Source organism: Lagopus leucura, unplaced genomic scaffold (genome assembly GCF_019238085.1).
Source record: "Lagopus leucura isolate 7727_CA_CO unplaced genomic scaffold, USGS_WTPT01 Super-Scaffold_774, whole genome shotgun sequence".
In the NCBI taxonomy this organism is placed as follows: domain Eukaryota; kingdom Metazoa; phylum Chordata; class Aves; order Galliformes; family Phasianidae; genus Lagopus; species Lagopus leucura.
In genome coordinates this window covers 1,057,424-1,077,294 of record NW_024962258.1, presented here as the reverse complement: position 1 = coordinate 1,077,294, position 19,871 = coordinate 1,057,424, and the positions used below count along the sequence as shown (strand labels likewise).

The window sequence follows — 19,871 nt, the reverse complement described above, 5'->3', positions numbered from 1 at the left end:
AAATGCTATTGCTAGCCACCATTAAAGGGTAGTCTGCTTCTGTAAAGTCCTCTAATATATGTTTGTGTGTTAGAAAGAGATACTAATTATTTTGAGGATGAGGGTGACATTTTGCTGGCATTTCATATGTAGCTTAAATAATTGGTCCTTAGATACTCTAATTAAAACTGAAAATATAGTACAATCTATACAGTTTAACTCTACATTCAGTTCCAGTAGTCATTCAGAATAAATCAACAGGTCAAAGCATTCTGTTACTTTTTTTAGAACTTAATTTTCTAGGGCTCAAATATAAAACTTTGCTAAGTAAAATCTACTGAAGTTTTTCATATTTTCATTTCCAGGTATCTTGCCTACCTCTTGGTTCAGCAATTAAAAAGATCATTAAACAACTTGTTTTTCTGAACCAATAAAACCAGCTGTCTAGTGTCTGTTGAACCATTAATGATTCTGATAACTGTGGAGCAATTGTTTTGCGTGAAAGTTATGATTTGTATTTTCATAATTGCTTATTTTTCCCGCTTTTCCCCCATTTTTATCCTGCTTTCACTTCAGTTTGATTCAAACCTGATATGTCTCTGAACATATCCGTGTATGTAAGCCGAGGAATCTAGGTGGAAGACTGTAGCTGTCAGTATTCCTCAGGGTTTGGTAGAGGGTCCAGTCTTGTTTTACATCGTCATCAGTGACCTGCATAGAAAGAATGCACCCTCAGCATGTTTACTGATGATACAAAGCTGGGAAGAGTGGCTGACACACTAGAATGCTGTGCTGCCGTTCGTTAAGACCTGCGCAGAGTGGAGAGCTGGGTGGAGACGAGCCTCTTGAGGTTCCACAAGGGCAAGCATGGAATCCTACACCTGAGGGAAAGCAAGTACATGCATCAGTACAGGTTAGGATCTAACATACAGAGAAGGACCTGCGTGGTCCTGGTGGACAGCAGGTTGACCATGACCCAGCAGTGTGCCAGTGTGGCCAAGAAGGCCAGTGGTATTCTGGGATGCATTAAAGTGTGTGACCAGCAGGTTGAAGAGATGATTCTTCCCATCTGCTCTGTCCTAGAGGGGCCACATCTGGAGTACTATGTCCACTTATTGGACTCACCAGATCAAGAAAGATGGGAAACTCAGAGAAGGTCCAGGCTGCAGTGATGATTAGGGGCCTTATGAGGAAAGGCTGAGAGACCTATCACTGCTTAACCTGGGGAAGACTGAGGGGCATCTTACCAATGCATATAGATATCTAAAGGCTGGGGGTCATGTGAATGCTTCCAGGTTTCTTTTGTTGATGCTGAGTGATGGTACAATGAGCAGTGGGGACAAATTGGAGCACAGAAAGTTCCTTATGAGCATTAAAAAAAATAAAATTACTTTGTGGATGATGGAGCACTGGAACAACCTAGTGAGAGAGGTAATTGAGTCTCCTTCTCTAGAGATATCAAAACCCACCTGGATGCTTTCCTGTGTAACCTACTGCATGGGACCTGCTTTACCAGAGGGTTGAACTAAATGGTCTCTTAACAACTCCTATGATTTCGTGATAAGTAATTTCAAGAGGAGGAAAGCCTCTTTGGAAATAAAGTTTGTGTTTTCTAATGAGAAGTTGAGAATATTTTTTCATGTTATATTTTATATGAATTATTGCTAATAGTCTTTTGATAGTAATTTCATATTGTGTAGTTATGTTTTTCCAAACTGATTGTAGCAACAGTTCTCTGTTTCACATATGCTAGTAATGAACTTTAGGTTACCTTTCCAAACAGGCTCTTTATTGCCAAATTTTATAAAAATTCAGTAAGCAGCTGAAAAAAAAATTAAGGAGAATCCTTCCATGACTACCATGTAAGAACTTCACATTTGATAGAGTCTGCTCTAACATTTCCAGTCTTTAGAAGATGAGGAAATGCTCTGGGAAGTTATCACTGCCCTTTTCTTACAGGCCACCAGGATTCTGGTACAACCTGGAAAGTATATTTCGTCTCCAAATGAGCTGTTCTCAAATTTCATGCTGGCAGATTTTTGCTTTTTAAGCTACAACTCAATTTGGAAGGTGGAACATTAATTTACATCTGGTGCAGAGTTTTACAATATGTGTGCATCAGTTATGTATCACGTGTGCTGCTTTGGAAGATGTTACTGTTATTTAAAACTGAGAATACTAGCTTATTTGTGAATGATTTTTGAATAGCTGAGTTGCTTAATTAGTTTCACTGCATACTTAAGGTATTTTTAATTAGCTTAAAACGCTTTAATTTTTAATAACTTTGTTATACTTCATAGCTCTGCACAGTGCTGCCCCCAAGTCTAGATATATACAATGACAAAATAAGATAGTGCAAATCATTATTCCTCTGGAAGTTCTTCTGGTCTGCTGAGCTTGGACAATCAACTTCTGTGCAGTCAGCAACTGATTCTGTCTGGAATATATGGCCATATGAGTGGTTCAAAATATCAGTTTCTGTTTGCACAGAATGAACGATTCTGATTTTGTACATTTAGCTTTTCCGAGATACCCAGTTCTGTCATGGGTGAGAGGGGTGAGGTAGGAGGAAGAGAAATCTTTCAGTGTTTTGGCTTCAAGGTTTCAAGGCATGCTCAGTTTTTTGATGTGCCAACATTTACCACTCATTTCATGAAATTACAAATGATCAGTAAGTGTTAGTATCTGTAGAGAAGGCATTCATCTTAAAGGTTTTGCCATTAGTGTATCTGCATATCAGTAAACAGGCCAGAGTGACTGTTATATGCTAAACGTATTGCATGTTTTCCAGACCTCCTAAATAACATCTCTGCTGAAGTGACTAATGCAGACTATCACTTTCAGAAAATGACCCTCTCTCTAGAGGTTTTTTTGAAGAACTCCTGCTTATAAATCACAAAACTTCATTCTCATGCTAGGTATCTGTAGCATTCTAAGACAGAAATTTTAATCATTTTCCACCATATCTGTGTTTGAGGCCTTAAGATGAATATTGTTCTGACACTTTTTTCATCAGAGAAATCACGTATTTAAAGCAGAAATGAAGCTAGCATTCATTTCACATAAATAAGAGCACGTTAATTGCTCTTGCAGGTACTTCTAATGTCTCTTTTATCTGTATGTTTACTGAACATATCATTTGCAATAATTACAAAGAATTCTACCAGTCTAGTTTCCTCTTAGTTCTCCAGTACCTTTCTGAAATAATTTTTATCAAAATCTGTGAGGACCAGTTCCCTTACCAAGCCTCAGAACAAATATTGTCATGCTCATCTTTTAGATATTGCTGATTGTGTTCTTCCAGTTGTAATCTCTTTTTTTTTTTTTTTTTTTTAATGTGGGAGCATGGTTCTTTTCTTTCAGCTGGGGAGTCCTTATCATATTTCCTTTACTTTTCCTCTGAAGCTTTTCTGCTTTTACTTGCAAGCCAGCATCATCTTCTGTATCTATGCCATTAGTTCATATCTGGCATAGTAAGTAGGCCTTTCTTTGTATTAAAATGTTGCCCTATTTGTATCACCAAATGTATTTGTTGATAAACAAATTTGTAAACAAATTTGTTTATTTGTATTTGTGTCTGGCCAGACTTTTTTGCAGTATTCAGTGTATGCTGCATTGTAAGTTGTTTCTTACTGCTGATCTTCTACTTTTTGATTGAGATAGTAACACTATTTGCTTGTCCCCCAATAAAATTAATACTCTTCATCTTAGATTTTGTTATAGCTTGTTATTTTCTTGCTTCTCTAAAGAGAATATGTATTATTCTTCTTTCCTAACAATGTCTGAGATGCAGCTATTTCTTTGGACTCTTACAGCTAAAAAGATTTTTTTGGGCTCTTACATTATGCAGTTCAATTTAAACAAAATTTTTTGTCTTACTCTTTTATCCTGCCCACATTAATTCAAAATAGTGCTGTGAAGATGATTCTTTGACCTTGCCATTTTGATTGTCACACCTCTGGGTGTACTGTATTATTTCGCATGCACTCTAAAATCTGCAGTATTTTTGCCTAGTGAAAGAACAGCATGCTTGGCAAATGGGAGATTTTTGCCCATGGGATGCTAACAGCTGTAATGCATGGCCACAGGTCTACTGGAAAAAAAAAAAAGACAACAAACCTCAAAGCGAACAAGCATTTAAAAAACATGAAGAAAAAAAAAAAAACAAAAAACTCTGCTTTCTATATCTCCTATGTAAGGAAATGGTCAGACACAAGAGTGAGTGCTTTACTTGTGGTTTTCAACTGAACTGAGTCCTGCAATTCTTTGTGAGCTCTTGCACTTTTTTTCTGTCTGCATCTTGTCAGGAAAAAAAAAAAGAAAAGGAAAGTAGGAGTGCCAGAGTGATTGTCTTCTACTGAGGCATTACTTTAGAAGGGCAGGGATTTTAGACCATTAGAAATGGGAAAAAATAACTGGAATGATAAAGATAGCTGAGGTGTATACAAGTGGAAAGAATGTTTCAAGCATTCCTTATTTCGTGGTAGTAGAAATGTAACATGGCTGCTTCCAAAATTGATTGCTTTTAGAATATGACAGTATTCTGATCTTATGATTACAAGTAGCTGATGTCAGTCAGTGCCTCAGTAACTGCTTAATTAATATTACAAAATCTGTAAAAATAAAAGCCCTAATGCTTCGCATTATTTACCAGTGATAATGACAAGAAGTCACATTTGTAAAATTAATTTTTATATTCCATATGGAAAATTATCAATCAAACTTGCGTCATTCTCGGGAACGTGGTTGGAATATGGTAGGTTTACTTGTCCACTGTCTGGAAGTTTCCTTCTCTAAGTGTCAGTCCCAAGTCTGGTGGCATTAATTCTTCCTGGAAAGTTAGAAGTGTGGCTAGTTCAATAAAGAAAGTATTAGCCAGTGCGTTTTTCCTTATTTATTCTTTCATTTGCTCTTATGCCATAGGTTCATTTAAACACTGTTGAAGAAATAAGTGTTCTGTACAGACAGTATTTTTTTTAATGTGTATATAATGGTAAAGTATAATTTATTCTGCAGTAATTCAGTCTTTGCATAAAATATTATAGCCCAGGGATTAGTTTTCTTTTTAATAAAGCTGGTCTAGTGTAAAATAAAGGGAAAAACAAATATGCTACCATTTTGCTTATATCTCAGAAAGTAATTAATTCCAGCTAAAGGGAAACTGAATCAGTTAATACTTCTTAGTAGCTGCAATTGTGTATGTTTGCAAGCATGCTATTCCATAGGGCTCACGGCTCTTTATAACAATCCCTGTTGATGAATTCTTAATTTCTTCCCAGTGTCCTTCTCAAGTTTGTTAATGAAATAGTGGTGTGATGTGTGTTATGAGTGTATCTGGGACATATGGCATGGACAGCGTGGTTGTGCTGGTTGGTCAGTTACCTGGTGTTAATTCTGGAATGAGTTCTGTTGAAACAAAATGAATTTTGTTTCAGGGAGTCTGTGCTCCCTGTTGGGTTTCCTTCAGTTTTTTTAAGGAACTTAATATCCTGAAATAATCCTTTTGCCTATTAAATTGTTTACTGAATTCTGAGGGCCTTGGCCAAGAGATTCAAAATGTATTGTGGCTGTGTTAAAGTTGACTGAAAAACAGCTCTGTTAACATTTTACTCAGAAATCAGGCTTAAAATACCACTTTGACTTAATCACAGAATGGCAAGCATGCAAACAGAATTAGACTGCATCCTGTTGTTAACGAATTTTTTTTGTGTAGACAATTTAATTCTTCTTTAAATTTCTTTTATTAAAGCATTGCTTAAACTATATTCTGTAAACTAAATTCCATTTGACAGTGATTGTAGTATAGGTATATTCAGTATGAGGTTAATAGATTTTGTTGCCCATTCAGAAGTCGCAGAATAAACTAAAAAATGAAAATCTATTAATGTAATACATGCAGTTTTTTTAGTTGAGGATGTACACTGGTCACAGCAACCCCGGTTGAGGATTGTACGTTTCGGTCACAGCAACCCCAGGCAGCCCTACAGGCCTGGGGAGGAGCAGCTGGGAAGCTGCCTGATGGAAAGGGACCTTGATGTTCTGATGGACAGTCAGCTGAATATGAGCCAGCAGCGTGCCCAGGTGACTGAGAAGGCCAATGGCATCCTGGCTTGTATCAGGAGTGGTGTGATGAGCAGGACTAGGGAAGTTATACTGCCCCTGTACTTGGCACTGGTGAGGCCTCACCTCAAGTACTGTGTTCAGTTTTGGGCACCTCTGTACAGCAAGGACATTGAGGTGCTGGGGCAGTTCCAAAGAAGGGCAACAAGGCTTGTGAAGGGCTTGGAGAATATGGCCTATGAGGAGAGACTGAAGGAATGGGGCTGTTCAGTGTGGGGAAAAGGAGGCTGAGGGGGGACTCTACTGCTCTCTTCCAATATCTGAAAGGAGCTTACCAGGAGAGTGGGGTTGGTCTCTTGTCACTGGTGACTGGATGAAGGGAAATGGCCTCAAATTGTGCCAGGGTAGGTTTAGGTTGGATATTAGGAAACACTTCTTTACAGAAAGGGTTGTCAAGCACTGGAATAGGCTCCCCAGGGAGGTGGTTGAGTCGCCATCTCTGAATGTGTTTAAAAACCATTTGGATGTGGTGCTCGGGGACATGATTTAGCGGTAGGTCATTAAGAGTTAGGGTAGTGTGGTTAGGTCGTAATTGGACTTGATGTTCTTGAAGGTCTTCTCCAACCGGAGTTGATTCTATGATTCTACATTCAGAACTTTGAAGCAGTTGTCCTTGTAGCACTATCTAACAGATATAGTCTGTCACCATTAATGGTTTAGTTAACCTGTAGCTAATTGGAAAGAGATTGTTGACTAGTGGCCTCTGTCCATGAATTAAATGATGTATGTTGCTTAAAGTATCTTGGCTTTTCCTAAGGGTAAAATTATGAAAGATAAATCAAATTTGTCAATGTTAAATATTTACTGTTATTATTCTCTGGAAGATTCTGTGATATTGAGAGCTGATGATGATATTGAGACCTCTCAGTGAGAGGTGTAGAACTGTGCAGTCTTTGGACTAACTTGCATTACATGCACCTTGGACTTGTCACTGATTTATGTTGAATTAAGGATGGTTAAAAGCTGGTTCAGTGTTCTAATTTCAGTGATTAAGACTCTTTATTCAGAATTAAAAACTTAGGCAGTGGTTTCTTATGGTTTTGCAATGCCAGAAATTGGCTTTCAAACTGATCAGTATTAATATTTGCAGTTTATTGTTAGCAAAGAACACATTAATTAAAAAGGAAATAACTGCACATACATCACATACATGAAGTAAGAGTAAGGTGTATTTTTTTGAATTCTATTATGTGGGTTTTCTTTTTTATTGTATCAAACCAATATTTTTTGGAAAAAAGTACTTCAGGAGAACTGGGAATTAAATGCTCTGTTTTAGGGTACAAAAGGATTCTCTTTATAGTTTACAATAGTGATATTTAAAATAATGGTACAAGATATTTAAGGAATTACAAGTCTGTGACTTTTTAAATTTATATGTATTAGTTTAATCCCACTGATGTTGACATAGTCTTACTGGTTTGTATTTATAGAACCTCAGTCTCTCCCTTAATCCATGATTCTAGATGCCATGTTCTCCATAATTCAGTTACTAATACTTAGAGGTAAACTTCTATTGATTTGTTTGGTTTCACTAGAGATTCTACTTTTCTTCCTAGGACAAGAAGGACAAAGTCTCAAGATTTGATACTATACGTCACTCCATAGCTGGGATTATAAGGTCTCCAAAATCCATGTTGGGCTCATCATCAGTAAGTAGTAATTTAGTGTTGCAGTACATTCTCTTGTTTGTGAACTTAAGCAAGATTCCCATCTACATGGAGAAAAATTGTAATATTAGAAACACTGTTCTGCCTGATCAGTGAACACGATCATACTGTTGCATACTGTGAAACTATATTTTGGTTTGAATGCAGAGAAAAATGCTGTCCCGTATTTAGTTGGTTACTAGAAGTTAAGTATTGTGGTTAATTGAAGAAAAATAAGGGTTTTTTTGTTTCCTCTGAGCAAAGCTGTGGAGAAGCCTAGAATTTCCTCAAGCAGCCGAGAGTTAAACTGTTGTTTTTGAGTTGACACTTAAATGATTTACGGGTTCTGAGAATGGAAAGGTATACTGTATAATTAGTTTGATCAAACGATGAGAGGAAACATGAAAGACGAGCCAGCTTTTCTGCACCAGTAACTCTGGCTATGTATTAACAGAATAAAGAGTCTGAACGAGTTCTATAGTAAACATCAGCTTCTACCATTCTGATTAAGTGAGTCTATTTTTTTATCAGTGAAGGATTTCATATTGGCACAGATGGCTGTTTCTGTTTATAGGATAACAACACATGTTGTTTCTCTTACATCAAATAATTTTTAATTTTTTAGATTTAATAATGATGGTCAGAAAACATCACTTTGTACAAACTGCAAGTGATAATTTTATGATGGCTTTATCTTAGAGTTTTCAGGTCTGTACATTTTTACTTTTATAGAGTTTTTTGATAGGTACTTAAATTTTTTTCACTTCTTTGACAGAGTAGGTGTTGACTTCCAATGATATATTGGCTTGTAGAACTGAGCTAGATTCACTTTGTCTGCTGGTAGAATATTCTACAAGGAAGTGTCTCAAATCAACATAACTGATTTGCTTTATTTTCTAATCTTTCTTTGTGCCTTTTTTACAACTTGAGATTAAAAAAATCTAGGTAAAATCTTGGGTTGTGTAAGAGTGGAAAACAAAATGCACAAAGACTTAAGAATATATGTGAAAATGAAATTTCAAGTAAATTGTTTAATAAAGTGTTTCCATTATGATTCTTTTCATTGGGAGAATAAGTGCAGAAATAGTTTCTCTTTTTCTGAAGTTAAAAGTAATGCAGTACTCTTTGTCTAACACTTCTTTTTAGTAAGAGCAGTAGCTGGGGAATGCTCGATTTTTACTGTTGGAGAAAAGCAGCTATTTCAATGGATTGTTAATTATAGGGAGGGAAAGAAGTTCAGAATAAGTTAGGAGGGCAGTAATAACCTGAGCATGATTGACAAGAGGAAATATTTCTTCTCTCTGGATGAAAAGCATGATGAAGTATGAGGGTATCCCTTTGCTGAAGTAATTGGTGAGCGAACTGTGGGAATAAGTGAAGAAAGAAGGAAAAAAAGAAAAAAGAAAAAAAAAAAGCATTTGGGAAGGAGAAGAAAAAATTTTCAATGTAGTTTCCTTTCCCTCTGTATGATCTTGTTAATTTTTTTGTTGTCCATTCAAACTAACAACAGAAATCCTTTAAAAAATAAATTTTTCTCCATTTAAGGTACTGAATCATGCATTTGAAAGTTCCTCTGTGTTTATGTGTATGTGAGCAAGACATTTTTTTTAGTCACAGAGTGACACTGTAAAACACTGGGGCCTAGAATGACAACAGCATTAACTGGTAAACTTATTTTTAATTAATATATATATTTAATTATAATTAAATTAAATTATATATTATATAATATTACATATAATATTATTTTTATATATAATTATAATTATAATATATATATTTAATTAATTAGTATTAAAATGATGATATTATTATACTGGTCTTTTTGTGTTCTCAGCTGTGTTTTTTTTTTTTTTCAAGGCCAGGATGAATATCATATCATGTGGAAAATATTTTTTAAAAATAATTTAAATAATATTCAAATCATATTTACCACTTGTTTCTTCAGAGAAAATTGTGTAATTCACGTTCTTTATAAGTACCCCTTCAGGGTAAGGTAAAAAAAAATTAGGCAGTGTAAGGTGGGAGATGTCAGCAAAGAATCTTTTTGTTGCTTGCTTCTATATAAATAAACATTATTTTAAACAAATTTAAAGTTAGGAGGAAGGTTGGTGTTAGTATCATAAGCAGCACCATAGCTAGCATTTTTAAAATGTTATTTCTTCATGAGCCTTTTCTGTGTTTTATTCAGGGGATGTGATCATGATTTTCTGTCTAAAGAGTGACTCACGCTTGATCCAGTTTGAACATAAGAAAGTGTTATTATCTGTTTGACTGCCTCTTCTGTAGGTTGTAAAATAAATTACAGTGTCACGGTTTGTTTTTTTTTAACTTTTAAAAAGTTTTCTTTTGTGAAGGGTATGGACTAGTTTATTGACACTGAGCTGTCCCTCTATCCTTAGAGGCATTTCCTTTGGATTAGAACTGTATTTATGTGCCAGAGGTTTTGCTACTTTGAACCCCTTAATGTTTCTTGATAGCATAGTAAAGATCTGTTTTTTTTTTTTTCTCAGCATCTTTGATGCATAAATATTCCAGTGAATAACCTCTTAACACTTTTTGAAACCTTTTGTGTGAGCTTAGTGTCATTTAACCGTGGGAGATAACTCTAATCTAAGAAATGTTTGACTTTTGATGAAATTGAGATGAGTGCCTTCTTGACCAAACAATATCCTGGGCTTTTAGTAATTCTCTATGCAAATAAATATAGTACCTTGGAGTACCCCTTTTTCTCCAAAAAGCTCTGTTATCTTTCTATTCAATCTGTTATTTTTTTCTTCATAGTCCTTCTTAGTTTTGAATCTCTAATAAAGTGTAATTGGTAAATGAGTATCCTTACTCATGACTAGAAAGAGTGTGTTTGTCACTTTTTGTTGTCAGATCTCATATCTGAAATAATCCTTGATAAAAGAGACACCCAAAGTTGTAGATCCCAGTTTTGATGTCTGAGAAGAGGAGGCCTATTCATCCTCTTAGATAGGATCTCTAGTTTTCCATGAAACTCTTGGACTAACAAGCTCTGCCTTTTGAGGTGTTACTTGCGAAGACAGCCAGAAACCCACAGACAGAGGCGTTTGTTATACCAGATACTTTACTATGAAAGTGCTCAGGAATTACATACATTCAAAAGGAAGTTTTCAATAGACGCCCTTTTTGTTATTTTTTTCATTCCCTCTGAGAGAATTCCTCATGGTTAGGGGTTTTTTGTTTCTTTGTTTTGGATTTTCTTTTTGGTTGTGTGGTTAATCTTGACCTGAATATCCCCTCAAGAAGATTGTAAATTTATATGTTTAGTTTCTAGTTTGTTTAGTTTCTATCTGTTTGACTTATGCTTAGCTGAGATGTGTCTTTTATTCTGCTATCTGAAATGCGGTTCAGCAGGCTTGCATGGGAGATATCCCTATATCATTTAACTCCTGATACAATACACAGTGTTTTGTTTTGTTCAGAGCTTTTCCACTTGGCAGTGAGAATTTGTATGACCCTTGACACTAATGATTTCAAATGGCATAAAGCTTCCCAGTCTAGTCAAAACAAGCAAATCTGAATGTCATTGAATATAATGTTTTTCTAAGTGTTTTAATCAATTCTAAGCTCATTTAAATTAATATATGAAACTGTAGATTAAAACTCATTGCCTTCTGCTTATAATCAGTGAAAATAGTATCTTGTAATCATTATGACTTCAAAAACTCAGTGCAGGTTCATGAATGGAGTACACCTGCATGTCTATTCTCTGTTATGTAAATTCTGGGGAAGATGTCACTTCCATTGATTGATTTTTATATGGAGCTTTTAAAGTGTATTAAAACAATTTATCCAATTTAAATGCCTTTTAAATTCAGGGTTTTTTGTTTTTTTCCTCAAAAGTTTCTTTATATGAAGAAAATATTCATTTTTAATTGTTATTAATAGCATGTCAGAATGTCTAAAGCAGTGAAAAAGAGTCACTGGTCACTGTTGGTCAGTGTGTCTTAAGCAAAACAGTCGAGTGAAAGTTCTTATGTGTTTTTATGGATATTTCCATAGACTTAATGCTTTTCATGTAAACAGACTTAATTGTTTAGATAATAGGAAAAAAAAGATTGATGTCCATTTTCTGTAATATGCAAGTCTCAATTTGTTAATAGAAATACTTAATTTACATAAATAACTCAAAAATTATTGTTGTTTATCATGCTTTTCCTTTAAAAGTAAATTCTAAAAATGTACAGTCACAGTAACATTTTTCTTCAATATCTTTCCCAAGTTCTTTGATGTAATATCAACCACAGAGAAACCGTTGGCAGAACAAGACTGGTATCACGGTGCAATTCCAAGAATAGAAGCCCAGGAGCTGTTAAAACAGCAAGGAGACTTCTTGGTGCGAGAGAGCCACGGGAAACCTGGTGAATATGTCCTTTCTGTGTTTTCAGATGGACAACGGAGACACTTTATCATACAATATGCTGATGTACGTCTCTGCTATAGTATGAAATATTCAATATTAGGATATCTAGTACTAAATGATTTAGTATCTATGTAATGTCATATTACACATGGCTTTAATCTTTAAATGAAATCTGTTACAAATATTTCAGTTAGTATTCAAACCAGGGGAGAAGGTCATTCTGGGGAATAAAGGAAAAATATTATTTTACCATGTATTGAAAAGTAAAAATATTTCTGTAAATGTTACGAAATCCAGAACTTGTTAGTACTCATTTCTGCATGTACATTTATCTATAAACCAATTTTTGTACTAACAGGTTACTTTTAATTCAGACTAATGATTCCCTTGAATCTAAGTCAAAAATTCAAATAATACGTGCTGTTTCCTGTGCAATTGAGAGTTTAAATCTCTGCTTCTCTGAGATACTTTAATTCCTTTTAGCCCTGTGAATGCTGTTTTGTTCAGTAGAGCTCAAAAGATTTCAAGTACTATGCAGCAAATAGGACTTAGAACTTAGTAACTTAGATTAAGGCTGCCATTCTAGAAAGTATATCAATATTCATATGCCTTTAGCGGATGTATTTTTTGTGTTCTTAATCCATTACTTGTTCATTGAAGTATTTTTCTAATTACCTTTCAGAATTCCAAGTTAATTCAAAGTGCAGCAGTTCTTATATCTATTTTCATATAACAAATTCTTCTGTGTCTTCAATTATAGTATCATTCTTTGTTTTGGTTCAGTAGTGATGACAGAAAATATTTCAGTCTTTCGTTATGAGGTCTCCAGAAATTCTGTCAAACTTCATAGAAGAATGCTCGTGTTTGGTCTCGGAACTAAGTTTACACTATGAATATTTCCATGTCTAAATTCTCTATCTGGAAGATAATGTATTGTGTGCTGGTTTTTTTTCTTTTTAATGAGGGGCTGCAATATTTTTAAAGCTCTATGAAAATTTTAGGTGTTTTGTACTATTGGTGATTATGGACACTTATCCAGCTGGATTTTTTTATTAATCTTCATCTGGGATTTTCCTTGTAAAAGTGGGCCTTGACACAAAGCCAGTATTATAATTAGATTTTTTTTAATAGTATTTTGGAACACCGGAGTGCTAGTTGTGAAAATAAGAGCAATAAAATTACTTAAAGCTAGACACGCAGAGTCTTTAAAGATGCTTGGTGCACTCTGACCCTGACCCAGCAGAGTTAAATATATGTAATATACTTGGTGTGACTGAAATCATTTTGTGCACATCACTATGGACTGGGCTCTAAAGTCAGAGCAGAGAAGTTTTTTCACTAATCATTACTTTGAGGCCACGCTTATCTATAAGATGAAAAATAAATAAAGCTGTCTTTTTTTTTTTTTTCAATTTTCTCCAATTCCAATTTCCAAACTTTATTGCTTCCTCTTAGGAATCATATTCGAAATGTAACACTATTTAATGTTGCATTGCTTGTCACAGTCCAAACATCATCATGTCACTAGATTATTCTGCTTATACATTTATTAACAAGGTATTGCATTAATCTAGTCTTGGAGTGCATTTAGGGAAGATTTTGTTGACAATCATGAAAACTAAAACTTCTGAAGAAATGCAGAACTCCTTAAGCACTCTTATAGGATGAATTTTCTGTATTAATTGTGGAAAAAAGGCTCTAATTTTAAAATGAGAGTAAAGCTTTTTAGTCTTTAAAAGAAGTTAGAACTAGTGGGACTGTTAGTCATACTACAAGAAGAAATGGACTCCTAGACATTTTGGTAGGCATGTTGTCGGAGTTTAATTCAAGACTTTAAAAGCTTTGTATACGTTGGTACAAACAAAGGGGAATCAGTTTTCTGACTGGTCAGGTCACTGGGGGTTTTGGTTTTCATTCAGTTATTTTTCTGAATCAGGGACTGCAGAATGCACTAGGATATATGCAGGATATATATTCTTTACGTAACTCATTTTATCTTGTTTTAAGTCTAAATCTTAAAAAAAAAAAAAAAAAAGCATATGTGAGATGAGTTCCATCATTTAATTTTAAGCATCAAAATTCAGTGCTGACATATCTTAGTCATTCAAGGCTGCTCTTTTTTTTTTTCCCATTTCTTCTGTTTTGAGGCTGTGCTGTTCTTAAAGTCTTTGATAGTGATCCTAATGGTCAGGATCCTGTGAAAATGCAGGGAATAAAACAGCAATCTTTGCCCTGAAGATTTTACATAGATGACAGCAGATAGGTATAAGACGGGCTGCAATGAGGGAATAAAAGCGGTATTGATTCTTATGCTAAGCCAGTTCTTAGAACACCAAGTTTTTTAGATCATCAGAACAGAAATGAAAACGGGGTTATTTGAAAGGAGCTGGAATTGGTGTACTTGCTCACTGAGCCAGTATCTATTTTTACACTTAGCTATAATGTACAGTTTAAGACACGAGGGATGAAATAAACACTTATTTACACTTTCCTTACTGTCAAATGTAAGGTCAAAGATAAGATGTTAAGATACTACTTTTTTCCTCATAATGTTTTAAAGAATGCTATATTTGCTAAGACAATGTTACATATCTCTAACATGTTAAGAGATGTAATTGTTCCTGTTTTGTAGATCGTGTAGCTAAAATCAAGTGACAAAAATAGAGGAGTTGAGCAGAAGGAATTTTGTCTTGGCCAAATGTTCTCTGTTGATTATATGCGTGACTTGCCTTTGTTTTTAACATCCGTACTACTCTAGTCTCCTCTGATAAATACTAATTATTAAAGCATGATCCTCAGTCTTGAACTTTATGCTAGAGTCTACTAGTTGAATCAAACATGGTAAATGCTGTAAGATGAGTTAAAAAAAAAAAGTTATTTATATCTTGTCTACTTTATTTTCAGATGTTTGTTTTAGTTCATTTTCTGTTATTTATAAATAAAATATATATTATACAGTTTTAGGTGCTTAGGAATTTGGTGGTGTTTCATGCTTATAATATTTCACTCTGTCATAGTTAAGTACCTCAAACAGTCCCATCTCTGGAAATGCAAGTGCCGCCCTTTTCTTTAAACTTCAGAGTTTGAGTAAATAGTTATTTTGTTCTTTTACTGCAAATGAGTGATTTGGTAGTTTTGCATTTATTAATGTGTTGTCTTATCATTCCATGTAATTCATGATAGTAGAAATGCTATTAAATAGGTACGGACAAAAAATATAACTTTGTGAACGTGAACGTTTTGTTGTTTTGTTACCGTTTAAGGAAGCTTTGAAAAGCTTTTTTGTAATTTTTGCTTTCAGAGAAACAATTATTTCCTTTTACCTCCATACAGAATCAATATCGTTTTGAAGGAACTGGATTTCCAACTATTCCTCAGCTCATAGAACATCATTATACAACAAAGCAAGTTATTACAAAGAAATCCGGTGTTGTTCTGCTGAATCCTGTTGTGAAGGTAATGCATGCATTTCAAGAACTCTTTAACTGAAAAGACTAGGAAGGGTTTATACTGTTACCTAAAACAAATTCCTATGCAGCTTGAAAGATTTTTTTCATTCTTGCTTATTGTTCTGTGACTTTCTTTTCTGAGATTTCTTCAGCCTTCTGTGCTCCACGTATTGCATTGCTATAAAATAACACTCCATACTAAAAATAAATCTTTACTACATTGAATATCAGCGTTCATTAAAATATGTCAGCATTCTTAAAATATATCCTTGTACTTTTCCTTTCTCTGCTTTGCATTTCCTTTTAGAATTTTACTGCTGGCCAAGTAATTCCCATAAAGTTGCAATAAGGAATTTTTCTTGAATAAAATAATGTAAACAGTGTTCTTTTAAGAGGTAGAATTGTAGCAGAGTTTGGAGAACTTGTGTTACCTCATGGTTTTCCCTCTATTTCATATAAGGTATTGATACAGGCGTGGAAACAAGTATTACCCTGATAGCATAATTGCAAATTTGAAATTCAAAATTAGCTTATTAATCAGTATCATAGTATAATGATAAGGGACAGAACTATTAAACTATACAACTGTTTAGGAAGCCTAAAAGAATGTCTGTGCCATTTCCCCAGAGTTTTTAATTTAATATCTGCTCAATTGATACTTCATGCATATGTGAACTGTTTTTAACAGAAATCTTGAACTATGAGGAGACCTTTTGCACTTGATTTAAAAACAAAACAAAACAAAAAACAACTCAGACCAGTCTGAAGAATGTATATCACATTCTGTGTTACAAAAATTCAAGTGTAACAATTTCTCTTTCAGTTTCCTAATACAAACTCCCCATTCCTTACCTTTAATAATCCTAAGAAATGAAAGCATATTCATTTTCTCAAAATTAATGTGGTTTTTGTGATTTTTCTATGCTTACTTATTATGTATACTTCCAAATTTGAAGTATGGCAATTGTTAAGTACATATTTTTAGTAAATGTGGTGATTACAAAATGACTGTTGAATGTAAAATATTGCTTAAATTCATTGATGGATCTGAGAAAGCTTATGACTTCATTTTTGATGTGAAGATAAGTATATTTCTTATATAAACTCTTTAAGCTAAAAATAAAAGGCTGCAAAACTCTAAATGAAATCTTCGTTTATAATTACTTTTACAAAACTGTTTTTTCTGTTTCTGCAATGTACATACTGTGAGAGCTGCTCTGTTTTTGCAAATGTAAAATAATCGTATGTTATGTTACTACGTACTAAATAACAATAACTTATTTATTTTAAGGGTAAGCAGGCCTGAAAAATACTGTTTCTTAATTGACTGTTGCTGAATTTGAAGGCAGGGAGCTTCTGTATTCCTGACATTTTTTCAAGTTTATTCATGTATAGTTTTCTATTATATACACTGCTAAGGAAATATGATCCCAAATACATTTCCAGATATCAGTTACTATAATTTACCCCATGCCCTTTGAGGTATAAATGCAAGTAGAAATAGTCTGTATGAATAGGTAACTTAAAGTGCAGACATTATAAGTTAATTTCAGAAATGGCATGTGTACTCTGACAGCTAGTGGGGATTATTTTCCACATCATATTAATGTTGGAGTATCTTTGATCTCTTCCTTAAAATTCATTTGACATCTGCAAGGTCTGTTTCTCCTGTTGTCTTATAGCTGCAAAGTAGTCTTTGACATTTCATGCAGTTGTTAATCTTTTAATGCAAATTGCTGTCCCTGTAATAACCTGTTTAGGAAATGAAAGTTAAATATGACGGAGAACTTCACAGAAAAACAATTGCCATGTAGTTTGTTTTTGCTCTCCTTTCTTCTCGCAGTCATTTATCCTCCTTTACCTTATTAGCGAAATTAGCGTTCACCTTCTGTGACATTGCCCTTGAAAGGAACACTCTTAATTGCTACGAAAGGCCTTGTCCTCCATCCATTTTCATGCAGACCAAATCAGCCTGCTTGGAATTTTAATGATATATAATAATAGAATTTAAATTAAAAAAACTACTGTCATTAAAATGATATCTGCAAGTGATTTTTGTTTTTTATGGAAAAGCCTCTTATATTTATTTATAACCTTTTGGAAAATTGCACTCTATGTTCTTCAGTGTATTATTGATAAAATAACTGATTTGAAGAGTGCTAGAGTAATCTCTGTACATACCCAAGGACTTTGTTAGCAGAAAAGCTATTTTAAATATATAAAACATGCTTTCACTTTCTACTGTCCTTGACCTCATGTTTTTAAATATTTAAATTTCCTAAAATACATTCTGTTCGCTTAAGAAATCTGTATGAAGTTCCAGATATGCTCATATGTTTAATAAAAAAAATTATCAAGGACATAATTACCAATTTTATTTGGATATATCTGCATTAACTTCTTAGCTTAGATCAGAAATGCATTTCTGAAGCAAATCTGCCCATTACATCTTAGGTTTTGAACTTTACTCCTTTAAAAAGGAACAGAATAGTAAGATGCACAACTGCTGATGGGATCTCAGTCTTCATAAACTGAGGAGGTCTGGTCTGAAATAGTCCCTTGTCCTTCCATGCTTATGTTTTAGGGTCTCTTCAGCAGTTGTTTCACTCTGCTGGTCTGCTGCTGTTTGATTAATGTCAATAGTTAGTTTTTAGACCTGCAGTAAATTCAGATTCCAGTCTCATGGAAAGCAGAATGCCACTTCTTTGTCAAATGGGTTAGGCAGTACATTTGTTGCTAGTGGCTTTCAATTCTGGATCTATTTGGAGTCACGAAGAAGCCTTTGTTATGGCCTCAAACAGGCACATGGAAAAATGATGAACTGTAAATAATGTTAAGTGAAAGAAAAATAAAAGGTGTATTTGATTTTAGCAGTTCCAATGATTAACAAGTTTGTAAATGACTTGAGGATTCCATGTGGGTCTGAATCTTGGTAGCAAAATTTTAGTATGTTAGACATGTGAAGTTATGAAAAAATGTGATAAGATAAAGGTGCTGATATTCTTTTCATAAAAGTCACTGGTAAAAATCTTACATGACCTCAATTCTTCGGTCACCAAACCTGTTTTAGTTGTGGTTCAGATCTAAGTGTTTTGATCTCAGCTTTCAAAGACTGAAAGCTTAAACAAGTTATGTGCTCTGTGTTCCAGCTTTTCAGTACTTTTGTCATTCAGTTGACATACATAAAATACCTGTGCAAAATTAACCAAAGTTTATTTTCCCAATTTTGGGTTTCCCATGGTGTTGATTGGTTTTGCAGGTATTTTGTTTGCTTTTACTCTGTTTACAAAAGTAAGTTCAGTATTGCAGACAGTATGCATATCCTGGGTGAAGGCAACTCATGTTTCATGGTCCTTCAAGGTTGAACTGGAGGAATGACGGAAAATTGCTAGTCTCATTTTCAGTCAGACTTCTTAGAAGCTTCAGTACCCTCTCAGTAGTGGACTTTTGATTTTATTACAGATAATGCTAATGCTCAATTAGGAATACTCATCTTGAGACATGAAAGAGTTAAGTTGGTGAAGAGGAAGACAATTGGAGTAATCAATGCTGCCTGCTGGGAGGAACATCTTTGTTTGCTAGATCTAAGAACAGCTCTTTTGTAGCAAAACTCTCATGTCTTCAGCTATTGAAATTTCGTAACAGTTAAGTATATTAGTATTAGAGATACTTTAGAGTTATTTCTTCAGAATTCAAAGTGTTACAAGATTTCATTATAAGGCTTTTAGTAAAGGGGGCTGCAATAGTTCTGATAATAAAAAGAATACATCTTTAGTGGTAGCCTGTACATCTGAAAGTATTGCTTCCTAATGAGAAAGGAAAAAAGAGAGCAGCTTTGTGCAGAGTACTAAAACCAAATTTATGTGTAATTTCAAGTACTTTGAAACTTAAACAGCTAGAGGAATGCTTTTTTGAAGAATCTTTTAAAAATGTTGCAGTAGCAGTGACACATTGGAATCCCTAAACACAAAGTAACAAATATTGTTTTATATCCAGGTATGTTGTGATCAAAGACTTATGTAGACTTTCTACGTGGCTGTGAAATTAAAATTCTGCTTTAGAGAATGTATCTGTTTCAGTATTATTTTTGTAGTAGATCTTTCCATTTTCAGTTCTAGAGCAGAATTGGAAACCAGCATTCTTACAGTGCATAAGCATTAGCTTATCACAGAATCACAGAATCACCCGGGTTGGAAGGGACCCCAAGGATCATGTAGTTCCAACCCCCCTGCCTAGCAGGGCCACCAAACATACACATTCAGATCAGGTTGCCCAGGACCCCGTCCA

At 34.3% G+C, this 19,871-nt stretch overlaps 1 protein-coding gene across 3 annotated transcripts in view; it reads left to right on the top strand.

Moving 5' to 3' along the window:
• FER (FER tyrosine kinase) overlaps positions 1-19,871 on the top strand; it is a 172,529-nt gene that overhangs the window by 73,607 nt on the left and 79,051 nt on the right. For all 3 annotated transcript variants that reach the window (XM_042864894.1, XM_042864896.1, XM_042864897.1), the window contains 3 exons: positions 7,656-7,748; positions 11,995-12,198; positions 15,469-15,591. In XM_042864894.1, the coding sequence (XP_042720828.1) occupies positions 7,656-7,748; positions 11,995-12,198; positions 15,469-15,591 (420 nt within the window). The remainder of the gene's footprint in view (positions 1-7,655; positions 7,749-11,994; positions 12,199-15,468; positions 15,592-19,871) is intronic.